This window comes from Cupressus sempervirens, chromosome 3 (genome assembly GCF_028749045.1).
Source record: "Cupressus sempervirens isolate cs-2001-9-10 chromosome 3, ASM2874904v1, whole genome shotgun sequence".
Classification (NCBI taxonomy): domain Eukaryota; kingdom Viridiplantae; phylum Streptophyta; class Pinopsida; order Cupressales; family Cupressaceae; genus Cupressus; species Cupressus sempervirens.
This window is the reverse complement of record NC_143120.1, coordinates 213,058,505-213,076,706: the sequence shown is the minus strand read 5'-3', so window position 1 is coordinate 213,076,706 and position 18,202 is coordinate 213,058,505. Positions and strand designations below refer to the sequence as shown.

The 18,202-nt window shown below is 36.1% G+C and overlaps 1 protein-coding gene across 1 annotated transcript in view; it reads right to left on the bottom strand.

The window, feature by feature from the left end:
• Positions 1-17,902, bottom strand: part of LOC149565575 (uncharacterized) — a 60,301-nt gene extending 42,399 nt beyond the window's left edge. Inside the window, exon 1 of the mRNA XM_089819094.1 lies at positions 17,612-17,902. Within this exon, the coding sequence (XP_089675220.1) occupies positions 17,612-17,672 (61 nt within the window). The 5' untranslated portion in view covers positions 17,673-17,902. The remainder of the gene's footprint in view (positions 1-17,611) is intronic.
• Positions 17,903-18,202: the final 300 nt, after the last annotated feature.

Below are 18,202 nucleotides of genomic sequence, written 5' to 3'. Positions count from 1 at the left end.
GAGACATGTGTCGTGCGTCATGAGAAGAGGCATGTGTATGGAAATGTGATGAGACTTGTTTATAGAAATTGAAGAAACCTCCAGTTGTGATTTGAATATTACAATAAAAGATAATCTTCTATTATTAGTTAATGGTAATCTATTGTAAATATCTAGTTAGCTTTAGTTAGTTGTAGCTATTTTAGTTTTCTTAGCTACAATAGAATGTTTCTATTCTTTATGATCGTTTCCTAAGGAAACATTGTTTTATTCTTTTGTATATAATGATCTTTCGGTCTTTGTTAATAACAAGGAAGTATTTTTACCAATTACTTCGTAATATGGTATTAGAGCTAATAATTCAAATTTTTTTGAAAACTTTATAATTTCATTCAAAATTATCGGCTACAAAATTTTCAAAATTATTTGTGAGTTTATTACATACCATCTAGGATTTGAGGATCTAAAAATGGCAACTTTGTCCAAGCAAGAGAAAAATAGCAAGCTAGGCATGACTACAAATTGTGGCTCCAAAATGCATCTACACAAATCGTGCCAGTTTTGGTAGCTTCTTGTCTAAAAAATAGGGTAAAGCTTGGAACTGGAAACGTCTACCATTGGTGATCTTTTTCAGCAAACTCACGACCTCAAAATCGTGGTTTTCTGTGCATACTCGCATTTTTCTTCAAACGGCTCTGCCCTTTTGAAACACCTGTGACTAAAAATTCGACCATTGTTTGGAGTTAACACAATGATCTTCCATGCCACCTCCACTTGTAACCACAATCTGTGACAAAAATCAGCAATTTTTTCCAAGAAATCGCCATTTCTTCTGCAATTTTCTTCTTCCATTGCTGTCGACTAGGGTTTTCTTCAAAACCCTAATTCTTTGGCTCAAAAAAATATTTTGATTTCAAATTCTTGGTGGATTTTTTAAGAGCTCAACTGGGTTGTCGTTAGATTTTTCTAGGTGCCTCGATTTTCATGCCTCAATTTTCAAGCCAATGGATCCAAAAACCGACAACATATTCTTTCTAGTTTTCCGAGCTCTCTTCTAGGTCACTCTCCAAATTTTCTGGGTCTTGCATTTTTTGCCTCGAAGAATGTGCATTCACAAATTTTCACATTTTTTCATTAGCAAATGTGCCATGGCATCTCTAACAAACATTCTACTCAAACACAACTCCAAATTCAACAATCAAAATTATGGCACTTGAAAGCATCGGATCATCACAACTTTTGAATATCGGAACACCAATCAACTTGTTCTAGGTGTTACGAAGCATCTGACTCCTCTTCGTCCTGATCACGATACGTGGGATATGAATAATCGAGAGGCAGTGATGCTTCTCAAGTTACCCGTGGCTAATGATCAGCTCTCTCAAATTCCATCTGGCAAGACAGCTATCGAGATCTGGACACATCTCTCAAGGGGCTTCATGAGACTTCTAACAAAAGTAGAGCTTTCTTTTTGAAGAACACTCTATTTTCTATTGTCATGGATGAGTGAACCTCGCTCCAAGCACACCTAAATAGGATTCAAGAAATTTGTGATCAGTTGCTTGCCATCAGTCACAAGATGGAGGAAGAGGATATTGTGGTTATCACTCTACGGAGTTTACCAAAGTCCTATGAGCATTTTATAGAGACTCTCACAATCACATCTTCTGGTGTTGATTTGAAGTTCACTAATCTCTGCACACTTCTACTCTAGCAAGATCTATGGAAACAACAGTTCGGTAGCAACTCCACCTCCACCTCCACCTCCACAAAGCAAGCCTTTGCTGCTAAATCCTTTCAAAAGGATAAATGCAAGTTTTAGCAGCCATCTCAAGATAAGTCTTTTGCTCCAGCATCATATGGCTTTTGGAAGAAGAACATTCAATGCAACTATTGCCACACGTTTGGACACATGAAGGTTGAATGTTAGAAATGCTTAATTGCACAATCTAAGCCATCAACTTCGCAACCCAAAGCGAACAGTGCAAAGCACACTGAGCATACGAAATCTGCCTTTTACAACTTCATGGCTAAAAGACCTGCAAATCATGTAAAGTCGTATGCTTGGTACATTGATTCAGGTGCCTCTCGTCATTTCACTCACCGCAGACTGGTTTACTGACTACCAGCCGTATTCAGACTCTATTATTTTTGGTGGTGGAGAAGAGTACACAGTTGTTAGCGAACACAACATTCAGATTCAATCTGCTGGGAGGAATCTCATTTTCCTCGCTATGTACTACGTTCCAAGGATGGAACTAAATCTACTCTCATTCAATCAGTTGCTGCGACATTCTCCACACATGGATTTCACCTTCATTTCACATCAGTGCACCATCACTGATCGGGCAATTCAGTCTACTGTTGTAGTGAGTCTTGAGGATCATGATCTTTTCAGACTTACTTTTATTCTGGTGATTCTCAGGACTTAGTTATGGCTGCTCGGCGGTCTTCTATTAGCACACATTGGCATCAGCAATACAGGCACTTAAATGTGCATTATCTCTCATAGCTTGCTCAGGATGAGCTTGTTCTTGGATTATCAGAGATTGAGACTCAACAGCTTGGAGTTTGTGATACATGCCAGGCTAGGAAGCAACATCGCACACCTTTGACTAGCAGCAATTCATGGCAAGCTTCTTAGGTACTTTAGCTTGTTCATGCCGATATTTGCGGCCCTATGGCCACTCCTTTTGTTCTTGGGTCTAAGTATTTTATGTTGTTTGTTGATGATTTTAGTAGAAAAATGTGGATGTATTTCCTTAAAAACAAATTAGATGCATTTCCTGTATTTCAAAAGTTTAAAACTTTAGTTGAAAAAGAGTCTGGAAAATCTATTATCACTCTTAGATCAGATAATGGGGGGCAATTTTGTTCTAATGCTTTCTCTAGCCTCTTGGATACTCATGGCCTCAAATGCCAATTAACCACACCCTACACACCACAATAGAACAGTGTAGTTGAACGTTAAAACAAAACAATCACCGAGATGGCTCGATCCATGCTCAAACACAAACATGTTCCAAAGAAGATTTGGGCAGAAGCAGTCAACAGTGCAATTTATCTGTTGAATCGGTCACCGACAGTGGCAATCAAAGGTAAAAATATGGAAGAGGCTTGTTCAGGTCGCAAGCCCAGAATCAATCACCTGAAGGTTGTTGGCTCTCTTGCTTTTGTTTGGATCCTTGATGCGTCATGCACCAAGTTGGATGCCAAGAGTCAGAAACTCATGCTTGCTGGATACAACAATCTTCAAAAAGCCTACGGCCTGATCGATGTTGAGACATCTAGTCTCGTCTACAGTCACGATATAATCTTTGATGGATAGTGAGGACCATTCATGCCTGTTTCTCATGTTCCTGGTCTAGCAGACCAACCTATGAAGGCTCATGATTTGGGAGTTCGGCTTCCATTAGGTCCACCTGATGGGAGGGCTCTAGTTATACCAGTGATCCCTGTACAGACACCTTCATCTTCTCCTGCAAGATTACCTTGATCTGTAGATGCTTGGCCTAAGTTTGATTCAAATTCTTCTGATGAGGAACCAGATCACCAAGCATCTTCTGATACTAATGTTGGTCATTCTCCTCTCCGGCCTAAGCGGTGGGCTAAGAAACTTGTTGATCTTCGTGATGATGAGCTCATTGAAGGGAGAACTGCTCAGAAAAAGAGCAAACTTACAAAGTCTGTTAACTTTGCTCTCATGGCAAGCATTCACAGCGTGTTTGAACCTCAACCATATTCTGAGGCTAATGAAATTCCAAAGTGGGAACAGGCCATGACATCTGAACACCAGAGCCTACTGAAGAATAGCATTTGGGTCCTTTCTAATCTTCCACATAGGAAGAAACCCATTGGCTGCAAATGGGTTAACAAAATCGAATACAAATAGGATGGTACTTTGGATAAGTACATAGCTCATTTAGTTGCGAAGGGCTTTTCTCAATGTTAGGGCATTGATTATGAGGAGACCTTTGCTCCTACTGCAAAGATGAGCACCATCAGATTAGCCCTAGCCATGGAAGCACAGTTTGACTGGAAGGTCCATTAGATGGACATCAAGAGTGCTTTCCTGAATGTTGATCTCCATGAAGAGGTCTACATGACGCAGGCTCCTGGTTTCAAGGTTGCTGGTAAAGACCATCAAGTTCTCAGATTAGTAAAAGCTCTCTCCAGCTTGAAGCAAGCCTCTCGGGCATGGTACATAAAAATTGATAAGTACCTCAATGATCAAGGCTTCAAGAGGAGTTCTTCAAACTCAAATCTATACATCAAGACTACTGACAATGATATCATCCTTCTCGTTATTTATGTGGATAATTTGATCATCATTGGCAGTTTGGCATCTTTGATTCAAGGAATCAAACAAAATTTATGCCAGTCTTTTGATATGACTGACCTTGGGCTCATGCATTATTGCCTAAGTGTTGAAGTTTGGCAACAGTCTTCTAGTATATTCATCTCTCAGTCCAAATATACTAGGTCCCTGTTAGACAAATTTCGTATGCAGGATTGTAAGCCTGCATCTACATCTATGGAGAAAGGTCTCAAGTTATCCGCAAAGTCTAATTCTCCTTTCATTGATGATACTACATACAGGCAAGTAGTAGGCATCCTCATCTACCTCTCTACTACTAGGCCTGATATCAACTTCGCAATCAACTATATCTCACGCTTTATGACAACTCCTAAGGTTGATCATTAGATGGCAGCAAAGAGTGCTCCATTATGTGAAGGACACTTCCGATTATGGACTTTTGTACTCTCGAAGTTCTAATCCTAAACTCAATGGTTTCACAGATTCAGATTTGGCAAATTTGGCAGGCTTTGTTGATGATAAAAAGTCAACTTTTGAATATGTGTTCAGTTTGGGATCTGGTGCAGTCACATGGACTAGTAAGAAGCAGCAGGCAGTTTCTCTCTCCTCTATAGAGGCCGAATACAGAGGGACTGTTAAGGCAGGATGTGAAATTGTTTGGCTTTGTCGGATGCTTGGGGATATGCAAATGTCACCAGCAGGACCAACTGCTTTGTTTCTTGATAACGAAAGCGTTATCAAGTTAACAGAAAATCCAATCTTCCATGAATGAACCAAGCATGTGGATGTTCACTGTCACTACATATGACAGCTGGTTGAAGACAGGGCCGTAGATTTGCAGTATGTTCTTACCACAAATCAGACTGCAGACATTCTCCCCAAGCCTCTTTGTTTTGATAAGTTTGTCAAATTCAGAGGACAGCTTGGTGTTCTAGATAGATAATCGTCTATTATTAGTTAATGGTAATCTATTGTGAATATCTAGTTAGCTTCAGTTAGCTGTAGCTTTTTAAGCTTTTTTAACTAAAATAGAATGTTTCTATTCTTTATGATCATTTCCTAAGGAAACATCGTTCCATTCTTTTGTATATAATGACCTTTCGGTCTCTATTAATAACAAGCAAGTATTTTTACAATGGTGAGGACTCTCTCAATTCTATATATTTGTATAATTACTTTGTGTAAATGCATCCCACCAAGCAAAAAGATTTGTACTTGATCATTTTCTTGATCAATAAAAGTGATGTTTTCTTGGTGTGGCTGGGTTTTTCCCTTCAAGTGGAAGGGTTTTCTCAGGATAAAGTCGCTGCCTTTTTGCGCCATTTTCTAACTTCTCATATTGCTGTTTATTTTTGTTTTCTGGGCCAAAACATTAACAAAAACAAGGAGGCAAAATGCATTTCGAAGATGGAGTTTCTTTAGTTCAAAACCAAATTTATTTTTTTCAATTCTGATTTTTCCTAAGTTTTGGATTTAATAACGCTTGGTATTTGTATATCTGCCCAGATTTAGTTTTTCTCTAGCACTCTACACTTCTGCTTTTGAAGAAAGTCAGGGAGGTTTTCTCTTAAACTCCCCAAAACTGTTTTCTTTAAGTTGTGAAATCTCTGCTAAACATGAATTCGCTGCCATTCGAGTGAAGAAAATCTTATTTTCTTTTGGTGAAAATGAATCATCCTCCCCTTCTTATTTTGGTGACCTCAAAGTTGAAAGGGTGCAATCCCAATCTAGGCCAATTTGCTTCATTAGGCCAAGAAAATCATTTGAACTTAAACAGTTGGTCTTACTCTTTCTCTTTGCTTGCTGATCAAAATCGGTGTGTTTAGGGATGTATTAAGGGGCATTCTGATCTGTTTTTCACTCTGATCAGCATTAGGGTTTTGCCTTTATTCCTCAAGATTTTTATTGCTAATTGTTTGACTTTTCCCTCTTTTTGCTCATAAGCTTTACCCTAAACATAAAAGGGTGCTGATTGTAAATAATGATCTTTTGGCAATGCAACCATACTTTGTCAGTTTAAAAAACTCTCAAATCTAATTGCAATCAATAAAAGAGGCAAGTTGCTTTCAATCTTTGTGTTGGACCAAATCGTGATTAAGGACATTATCTTTCAATCTTTGCATTGGAACAAATTGTTATGTAACGAAATTATACAGAGTTGATTGTGAGTATTGCAGAGTTGTCTAAAAAGGGATTCAAACCTAACTTTGTATTCTTTGAGTTGCTTATTATGTTTGGAGCTACTATTATATGTTCAACCTAGAGATAGCTTGGTCTTTGAGCTGATTTTATCCTCTATGTCTGTGCAAATAAGGTGTAGCGTATGTTAGAGTCTTGGAGCACATGTATATTTCATCTTTGTTCCTTAAATTTTTATACGAAGTCATGGAAAGTCTTCGAGCTTTTGTGAGCTTCTTGGTTACTAACTCTGCTAGATTTTATTAGAAAGTTTGTTATAAGAAAGGATCGTCTATTGTGAAAGAAGAGAATATAATGAAGGAAAGATTAGCTATTCTGAAAGGAGAGAATATGGTGAAGATAACACCCTATTGTTAGCTTAGCGTACATATTCTAGTTAGGTGTTATTGTCTTCAGTAGCAATAAGTAGGGAGCCTCCCCTTTCCTAGAGGAGAGATTCTCTCACACTCTGGTTGAAATTACTACAATTGGTCAATTTAAGATGATTGCAAAATATTCACCCAACAACATATATTTATCAAATCTCCTGATACAAATATTACTCATACATCTGCTCACCAAATTGATGCTGGTCCATAGTGCTAATCTTCTATATTTAACTCGCTCAATTCTCGCCTTTCTTTCTAAATTCTTTAACCATTTTTATATTCTCATATTTCAATGATCTCATGGAATAGAGATCTTTCAAAAGTACATGATATTTATTAAAGAAAATTATCAATATCTTGACTGTTCATTAATCGCACCTTTATAAGATTACTTTGCATCCCTCTTTTTCTTTTAATAAATCGTACCTCTATCATTAAATACCACTTGTCTTGGGTCATTGCATATTAATTTATTATTTCATTGCTGCTAGTTAAAATTGCTAATGCAACATCGCCATCTCCTTCGTAAATGTTGCCTCCGAAATATCTCCTTGAAACATAGATCACTATCGATCTATTGTCTTTCTTCATAATCACTGTTCCATAAAGAAGTCCCCAATCAAAGAAATTATTGTCACTATTTATAGTTATACAATGATCTTATTGCTAGAAATAGCATCAACCAACGATCCTCTTTCCTCACACGAGTCTTTGAGAAATCTTAATTAATTGATGTTACTTTAGGAAGCACCATCTTTTATATCCTTAATTTAATCTCTCCTTTTGAAGAGTTTACTCACTTAGTTTCTATGCTTATATTATCTTTTTGTTGCCTTCATTAAAATCTTTACTTCAAAGTCAACATTGCTGAAAAAAGTCAGACATCCTTGTTTGTTTGAACCCTTATACGATTCATGTTGTTTATCATTATCATTTCCTTGTAAAGCGCAGTCTTTTGTAAATGTTGCACATTAGACTCTAATAGTCTCATGTCCAACAGCAAGTTTTTCCAGATAAGCCAACATCCAATGCCGCCCAACTATGAAGATGGCAACCAGCAATGACATAAGGCTCATACTCATTGACTCTCAACCAATGCATGACATCTGATTATAATCTTCACTCAAGAGTCATTTTTTAACATGACCTTAAAATAATAAAAGGTATAAGTACTGCTTATTAATGGTAATCAATGTGCATTAAGATAGGGACCTATTTTATTTGCACATCACTGTCCATACTCAAACACTGTCTTTAATTTGCTTCTCTCTTCTAATCAACATCTAATAAAGCCCCTGCTGGCTTTATATGTGCATGCATATGTCTTCACAAGTTGCTGGTCTCTTCTAACTAACTTTTATTAAAGTTGTTGGTGCCTTTTACATGCATGGATAATGTCTTGACACGTATGATCTATTCTTCAATACCACAAACTAAACTTAACCTTTTGTTGGTTTGTGTATTAAATTTTGTTGATATAATCACAACTACCCAATTCCTTAATAGCTAATGACATTCTCCTTTGAAATCAATCACAACATTGCTTTCTCACCTTTGGCATTCATCTCTTTTGATATCAATGACTAACGAACACAACTAAGTGCCCTTGACATCAATGACAATATTTCCAACATACCTCCTTCACAACTATTCTGGGTCAATGATAGTTGTTCATATTTTCAACCTTTTTTAAACAACTTACCAAACGAGTCATCATTGATGTCTCAAATGCTAAAGTACTTGCTTCAGCCAAAAGAAAACATACAAAACTGTGGTTGAATGAATGAAGGATTTTAATGATGTCCACAAGATTGATCACTCTAAAGGACCACAGATTCACAGCCTTAAGCTAGCTATCTCATATTTCTTTCCATGTCTAACCTCTTGCTATGGATCTTGACAACCAAAATAGTTGTTTGGTTGATCTTATCCTCCTCAAATAAAAATTGTGCATGTTGTTGGTCTTCAAGATGATTTCATACTGACCCTAGATATCTTCATATGTTGTGCATTCTATAAGAATAGTTTCATTTTGTCTCAATCACACACGTCCAACAAAACATGCAAGTCCGCTCTTCCCACGCCTCCTTTGGCCTTTCCCATCTACCTGTCTCACATCTGAGATGATGTGAACCTCTCCTCAATCATACCACTAACAGCCTAGCTTTCTCTTTAGTAGCTGCCCATAGATATGCTTTCTCACCATGTTCCCGAGTTGGGTTGAAAACTTTGATGTAGTGAGCTATTTTCTGACCCATGTTATTAGTCCACATGGCAGTCTGAAATTTTTCTATGACAAAACATTTTTATTTCCTCATTGGTAATAGGGCACTCTTGTAACTTGATGTTCCACATATTCAGCAACTTCATGTTTTGTTTCATCTGGGTTTTCTTCCTGCTAACCAAACCCTCTTTCATTGCAAATTTGGCTCATTACCGATTATCCATGTTTTCAAGTTTCTTTAAATAGGTTATTAACTGAGTTATCGTTGTCGCCTCCAAAGGGAAAATGTCAACTTCTACTAATAGAATTTCATATGGCACTAAGGTTCTGACATCAAGGCTACTTGTGATTAAATATTTTTGAATTCTCTCTAATTGTCTCCAACATTTTGTCATGTTGCCTCCCCAAACTTTGCAACCATAAAGAACAACCAGTGTACCCAGAAAATCATTAAAAATTTTCTTGGTTTTGCAGACCCAAAGTTCAACATTTCTACATCTATTATGAAGTAGATATGATGCTTTCGATCTTGCCTATATCCTTGTCATTCTACAAGTCTCCAACTAAGTCTGTAATGGAATTCAATCCCCAAATTTTTGTATGTTTTCACAATTTCTGATGTGTTGACTTCAAAAAGAAAGGTACTTTGTTTTTCCTTACTCTTCAACAAGGATGATGCGATGTGCTTCCTCTCTGATTGCCGCATATTTTCTCTATCAGATGTCAAAGGGTGATGCAATGATCAAAGGTAGAATGTCTAGGCCTGAAACCAGCTTGCCCTTTTGCTCTTTTTCCTTCAAACTCAGCTCAACTACTAATTCTATGTTACAACATGCTCCCAAAAAGTTTGCCAAAAAGAGGGTTGACCATAACAATCGATAATTAGATGGGTTATTGATGTCCCCCTTATTAAAGAGAGGAATAGTCACAACAGTTGTCCAGCCCACCACAAAACTATCCAGGATGACACTATTGAAGACTCCTTTTATGAGGGGGGTAAGGAAGTCATCTTCCCACTTTAAAAATTCAGCTTGAAGCCATCTCTCCACTTTAAAAAGTTAGCTTGAAGCTCATCAATGTCACTTGCCTTACGAATTGCCAATTTCTTTATTCCCTAATTGATATCATCCACCGTGAAGAACTTCATCGAAGTGTTCACTATGGGAGGAGATTTATCTTTGTGTGTCTACTCATAAAGTAACTTTGCATATTCTAACAATTGAGCATCTATAACATTATTCTCAAATGGTTTTCTTCCCTGTTATGAATCCTTCCAAAAGTCCTTGGGATTGTGTTTGCCAAGAGACATTAACTCTCTCCTCCTTGCATTTACACACTTCTTCTTTTCTTGGATCAATTTTGCATATTTCTTTTTTTTTTATTTGCTCAGATTGTTCACTCTCACATATCTCTTGGCTGCCTTACATTCTTCATTGTACCCGAGATATGTCGGAAAAGTATTTGCAGCCCTCATCTTATTGCAAGATCTTTTGGGTGCCTTTAATGCCTTGTGTATAATAGGAATCAGCAAGCTACTATGCACATAGCCAATCTCCTTAAATATTGTCTATTTCATGAAGTTGTTGTTTACAAAGCAATGTTGAATATACCCCTATTTTCCTGATTTATGAGGATCCCTCCTTTGTTAACAGCTTCCTTTTATTACGATATTAGATAGTTTTTATTTTCTCTCTTCCGTCTTTTTCTAACAGCCACTCTTTTTGTAATGTTTCCATAAACTCCTTCTGTTTGTTATGGAAACTTTCTTTTTCACTCTACAAGAATGTTTCTATTTCCTCTCTCTTGTTCATCATAGAAACATTCTCTTGTATCTTGTATATATAGATCATTCATGATCTTTGTTTAATAACACATTCATTATTTTACCATAATAATATAATACCTTTTGCTTATGGGGGTCTTGTTTATTGTGTGGATTACTTAGAACAAAGTCCGGCATAATAAAGAGAGGCATGTGATAACTTCATTTCTAAACAGAGGCATGGGTTTTGACTTTGAGATTGCATGTGATTAGAGATATTTTTGGATTCTTTGTCTCCAACTTCAATTTGACATGCTCCTTCCCCACACTTCACAACCATAAAGGACAACTAGCTTGACCAGCAAACCAAAAAAAAATCATGGTTTTCTAGTCCCTAAGTTCAAATTTATTGCATCTATTCTGAAGTAGAAGGCTTTCTATCCTCCCTGTATTGTTTTCGGTTGTCAAGTCTGCCTGAAAAACATTTAGTGGAAATCAATTTTAATTTGGGTTCAAGGATCAAGTCCACTCAGTGAGTCTTGTGTGTACTGAGGTTTTTTTGAAACCTATGGCTTTTGTGGAGGGTCTCAACGACTTCTACTGAATTCTTCACTAGTTCTACACTAGCGACACTTTGATGGTTGAAGGCTGGCTTCTATTGCAACAGTTTAAGAGACAACTTGAACATGTAGATGTTGAGTTTGAAGCACATGAACTACTTCACACTTTATTCTGTGAGGGAACCAGTTTAGGTATAGGTGTTCAGGGGGACCAATCTGCAGGAACAAATTTTCAGACTTGGGTTCAATTTTCCCAGAAGGGACACGGGCAAGAACAAATTTTCAGATTGAGGTTCAGTTTTTCCAAAAGGGACACAATTTACAAGAGAACCCTTCCCCAACATGTAGGGAGCAAAGTTTGTTAGGCATTATATCCAAGGTCTCCTAGGCTGATATCGAACAAGAACAAGTGTACCCAAACAATTTTATTTCTCCTTTTATTTCGGACTCCACTTTTTAACCATTGCATTTTCTTTTAAAAATGGCACTAGTTAAAAGATTTATAAAATAAACTGACACGACACACACAAAGTAAAATGGGTGAGGGTTCAAAAAAAAAATTAGAATTGGTATGCCACAAGTCCAACATGAAAGGGACGTGATTTACAACTGGAAACTGTTACATAAATCACTCGGACGCAGTAGAGCAGGTGGGTTCAATGGTATTCAAACCCAATTGAAGGGCCCAATGCTAAAAATTCTATACCAAAAGGATTTGAGTTCCTCTTGGAAGCACACTCTTCATTTGGTAAATGGGCCCATAGCTCCTCACCTTGTTGCATAGTTGGAAGATTTAACAAGGTCACGGAGTTCTTTCATAGTAGATTTCTTTCAAAATGTGCAGGCAACATAGATGAAAGACTTATAATGGTAAATGTGGTGCAATATAAGACAGTTTTAAGGTGCAAACAGATCCGAAAATGAAGGCAAACACACAAGAAAAAATTTGCGATGATCCTACCAAGAATGAATATATCTTACAAGGTTTTCCAACCCAATATGGCACAAACAACACAAAATGAAAATAAAAATAAGGGAATTCAACAGCCGGTTGAAACTATTAAGAGTGCCAATTCAAATCTAAGCAAATCAAAAGTATTCAAAACATATAAGGAGAAAGATGTTGATAAACAGGATTGTAAACAACTTTATAGCCCAATGCCAACAGCATTATTGTGGTCATCTGAAAAATATGTGGAGGAGCACATGAGCATGACACAAAGGCTCAAGATCTTAGAAGCAAAGAGCTGGGATGAAGACAACAAAGTTCACAAAGCAGTAAACTACACATGCAAAGAGTAGAAGAGGCTAATTCATGGTCACAAGTTATAAATGAATTAGCAAACAAACAAAAAGGAATCGTTGAGAAACAAATCAAAATGCAAATAATGGAAGAGTGAGATAACCAAAACAAGGCTGCAAACATCATTATCAGACATTTGAAAGACTTTGGTGAAAAAAAAAGAACTTTCTAGTAAGAGACTTTGTTAGAGATGATTTTAAGTGAATGGGGAATTCAGCAAGCCAATAGAATTGATAAGAGAGGATAGATGGAGGAAGAGATAGACATGTAAGAATCCTCAGAAATTTAAAGGATACAAATACGATCCTTAGAAATAAAGGGTTACTTAGAAGTGAACACTTTTATCTAGATGAAGATCTGACTTTTGCTTGGTAGAAGGAACAAAGGAAAAAGTGAGAACAAGTGAAAATGGCAAAAATTGATGAAAACTGGGCATGGTTGAAGAACGGGAAAGCTCAAACTAGTGAGTATTTCTAAAATAAGAAATTAAGAAATAAGGACCCTACAGGTCAACTTAGGTGAGGAGTTGGAACTATAGAGACTATCCATGGAGAAGAGGTCCTATGGTGGGGCCCATAGTAGAGGGGAATGATATTATCATTCTTGTTGAAACACATAAGCTTGATAGCTACAAATTCCTCAATTTATGAAGGTTATAAGAAATTTTTAATTTGGAACAAAGAGAATAAGACAGGTAAAGGACATAGTAGAGTCGCAATACAAATAAATGGTAAGTGTGGCATTGTAAAATTGAAAAAGAGGACTCAAATAAACAATATGTTTGGGTACAAATAACAGTGAATGAAATAATTTTTATCTTGGTTGCTTGGTATTTTGCTCCAAAAACACTCAAAGTTGTATAAGAGGAGAAATTTAGACAATGCAGAACCATATGCTTCTTTTACAAAAATTCTCTCTTTGTTCAAGAACTTTAGAGAAGTAGTGTTAATGGGCAATTTTCATGCAAGGATAGCTAATAGTCAATCTCTATAATTGAACAGTGGTGAAAAGGGTAAAACAAACTAGTATGTTTGGTAAAGGATTGAGGTCAATCATGGGAAAGAACTCCACGAGATGTTAATGGGAGTGTCACACACTTCGAAGCATAATTATTAAGACTTTGTACTTTGTTTGGCATGGTTATCTACAATGGTAAGAGAGATTTGCCAGCTTCGGGGGGTATCACATGCAAAACATATAATGGCTAGAGTGTAGTAGACAGCATAAAAAGCTCTCAAAATTTAATCTCAACAGTGTTGGAGTTTGAAATTGGAAAGTGCCCCATAGAGATGAAATTTGATCACACATCTCTTTTTGTTAAGTTGGATTTTGATTGAATTAGCCCACATAATAATCAAGATCAGCACATGTAAAAGAAAATAGTTACCAAAGTCAAAATTCTCATAAATCAAGAAAATAGAGACATCTAAGAAGCAATTTCATGTATAAATAATAGCATGATAGATAAAATGACCAATGAAGCAGGAAGTCATATTCATAGTAGTATGTAGATCCTATAATCCAAAAGGAATTAAGTGCATGTAAAAGGCCTTGCCGGAGGAAGAGTGTTGCAAATACGTTTCCGATAAATTTGTGATATGATGAAGAATTTAACGCAGCCAAGCGATCCCTGCAAATGAGAGAATCGAACAAAAAAAAGGGAAGAACTATGAAAAATTGGAACAATAAAAAAAGAGTATGTAAATGCAAGAAGAAAGGAGTCGATCTCTCTTCAAAAACACAATCTGCAAGATTTATGGAATGAACTACAATAAACAAGAAAATGGATTAATTACAATATTAGTAATGTGTAATGGCTAGAATATGCAACACTGCTTTATGAGTGGATACACAATAAAGGCACCTCTCTCACAGTAGACACAACAGTAAAGAATAAAGAATTTAGCAAATGGTAATGCAGGGAACATTTTGGGCTTCAAGCTGAATTTTAGAAATGGAAGGTGAGATTCTTGCCCCTCAAATAAAACTAAAAGTGGCCTTCAATGGTGTCATTCAGGTTGGCTTTCCAAAGTACTGGACAACTAGTGTGCTCACCCCATCTTTAAAACTGGGGATATCAACAATCCATCTAACTACCACACTATTTTGATCAACAACCTTCCTGACAAACTTTTTTGGGAGCATGGTAGAGGGCAGAATCAACAGCTTGGCAGAAGGTGAAGGAAAAAGAGTAAAAGGATAAGCATGTATCAAGCCTAGATACTCTACCATTGATCATTGCATCGCCCTTAGGCATCTAATAGAAAACAAAAAGAGTCTCATATCCAAAAGCCTTTGGGATTGTGTTTTCAAAGAGAGATTAGCTTCTACCTTCTTGCATCCATATATTCTGCTTTTTTATTAGAAAAATTTTCAATATATTTTCTTGTTTTCTTTGTCCATTCCTCTCTCTTTCAGTGGTCTCTTGGCTACTATGAATTCTTCATTATACTACAGGTTTGCTAGAAAAATATTTGTAGACCCCTTCTTAGGATCAGACCTTTTGGGGACTTAAAGCCTTGTAAATTATTGGAATCAGCAAACTACAATGAACATAACTACCTGCCTCATTGGTTAATTATTCTCATTGTTATTTTTATAACATGAAAATGATAATTAAGAGAAGCATTACAGATCCTAATTCATGAGGATTTAACCTTTGGGAAGGGTTTTCTTTTTCATGTGGTGAACTTGTTGATTTTGTGATATTCTTTCCTAAGAGTAACCTCCACCTTCCTCCAACCATAAAGAATTAGTTTCCCCCTTTTATTAACTACTTAGCTAGAAAGATTCGTTGTTAGCAATCCTTTCATTAAAATAGCCAAAATATAATATTTCTCCTTGAGTGGTGAATATAGAGATCTTGTTTTTGTTTTAGTCACTCTACATTTGGAAAATGGGCCCATAGCTCCTCACCTTGTTGCATAATTGGACGATTTAACAAGGTCATGGGGTTCTTTCCTAGTAGATTTCTTTCAAAATGTGCAGGCAACACAGATGAAAGACTGATAATGGTAAATGTGGTGCAATATAAGAGAGTTTTGAAGTGCAAACAGATCCGAAAACGAAGGCAAACACACAAGAAACAAACTGTGATGATCCTACCAAGAATGAATAATATATCTTACAAGGCTTTCCAATCCAATATGGCACAAACAGCACAAAATGAAAATAACAATAAGGGAATTAAAGAGCTGGTTGAAACTACTAAGAGTGTCAATTCAAATCTAAGCAAAGAAAAAGGATTCAAAGCATGTAAGGACAAAGATCATCATCATCTCTATCGAGACCCATATGATTCACTTATTGATTTAATTATTTTCATATTAAACAATAAATATCGATCGTGATATTTAAGATTGAAAAATATACATTTGAGTAGTATTTTTTAACTTTATAGTGATTTTGTTTATTAAATGCGTGACCTATGGTATTCTGAAGAACATTTCCTGTTTTTTTTATATATATAGAAACCAAAACAAAGCCAACCGCCAAGAAAAATTTACTGTACCGATTGACACAAGCCAGTAACATAGGTACTCACTTGTAAGGATGCTACAATTTCGTCAAGACAATTTCAAACTACATTAAAACATTTATCAAATTTTAATCCAAACTGAGCAATAGGACATGCCTTTTGGCAGGGCCTGGCCTCCGATAGCCATATAGAGAATAGCAAGGAGTCCTAAACAATTATGGGTCATTTTGGAAAATACACCATATCTATGGTGCTTGAAATTATATGACAGAAAAACCTACTACAGAGACCTTACAGAGCTTGTCATTCCAGTATTAGTGAATCACCTCAAGGTTCCGAGAGGCAAAAGCTTAATCCGTAAAACCTACATATCAAAACACACGATTCACTTCATAGAACACCATTGAGAATTTGGTCTAGAACTTGAAATTTTAGTGCTAGGTTGATAGCTGCTGTTGACAGACATCCAGTATGCTTAGCCACCAAAATTGTCTGACTACTGCTGTAAAAATTTCTACAGTAATATCTTGGGAATCTACAAGTTTCTTTCATCACCAACCTCCGGAAGGACAATTGGACAAATATGGGATTGATACTCTGGCCTGAAACGGCCATTTCCATTTTTCTACTTGGATCCATTCTCCTACCTTCCGAACTTCTGCATCTTCGTATTTCAATTTTGTGTTACCACCTACTACCTACAAATGGCCCTCAATCTAAAATAGCAACTGTAATTGTCTCCATGATTACTCACCGCAGCCTGGAATATTTACTACAAGTTCTCTGTCCTAAATGGGTCTGTTAACAAATTCATTCTACAAATATCAATTTTATCCTACATATGAGCTTAGAACTCTGTTAAACTCGGTGCGCATACTTTCCATTTTCCTTTACATATTTATTTCATTTCGAACAGAATTCCACTGAACGATATATTGATGTCACATAATGCTTCCTCCAAGATGGCAATCAAAAAGGCCTATGGCCCTTACCAAAATATAAACAATGAAAAAAGCAAAGCATAATATGTTCTAACATGCTACTCCAAATCAAAAAAAGATCCAATTATGGGATAGGTTTCAGTCTAATTGTCTATTTAGAATTACCCAAAATTTATGAGAGTGTACCCAATTAACATTCAACTTCTGATTGCATAAGAGGAACAAATATGAAACGATCGCTGTTACTTAAAAGCAATTTTGGAAACGTTTCTTTCCATGCCATTTTATTCTACATGAAGATCTCATAACGATAAGGTAATGGACATTGTATGAACGCAAGGTAACAAAAAAAAACTGTTTCTTCTTTCATGCGATAAATTACATAAAACTCTCTAGTGCCCTAGAAAATTTTTGTTATTTTCGCGTGATAAGAAGTTGCTAGGGTTTGAGTTTGCTACATATAAAATCAGGCTGAATACCTGCACGTCTGTTCGGGAATTTGATTCTGGGGATCCGCTTCAATATCTGGTTTGCGCCCATCTCGCCTGCTTAGTGCGAGTCAACAATGATGTACAATGTATTGTATTCGTCAACGGAAACTTCAATTTCACAGCCAAGCTTTCTTAAATTTGAACCATTAAAACAAAAACTTATACTAGCGCTTGCATCGTTGAAGAGTGCAATAAAATGGACAGTTACTTTTGATGATGTTCTTAATAATTTCTTCCATTCTTTTTTAATAACTAGTTTTTATAATTCTAACAAAACATTTGGTATACAATTTTCATATTTACTAAAGATTTATACAAGATTTCTCTTTTTCCATATAGCTATTCATGAATTATTTTACATTTTGTGGTATTTATCAAAAGTGAAAGCAGGTGGAATATAAAGACATGTTTAATCATTTCACTCTACATATAGTTATACAACTGCGTATTACAAGTGTATTATTTAAACTATATTTCATAATGCATTGCAATTAAAATTTCAAATCTCATATTTTTTGTGTTCAAATATTTATATAATGATCATTTGCAAATAATTAAAATTATCATCACCTATTGAAT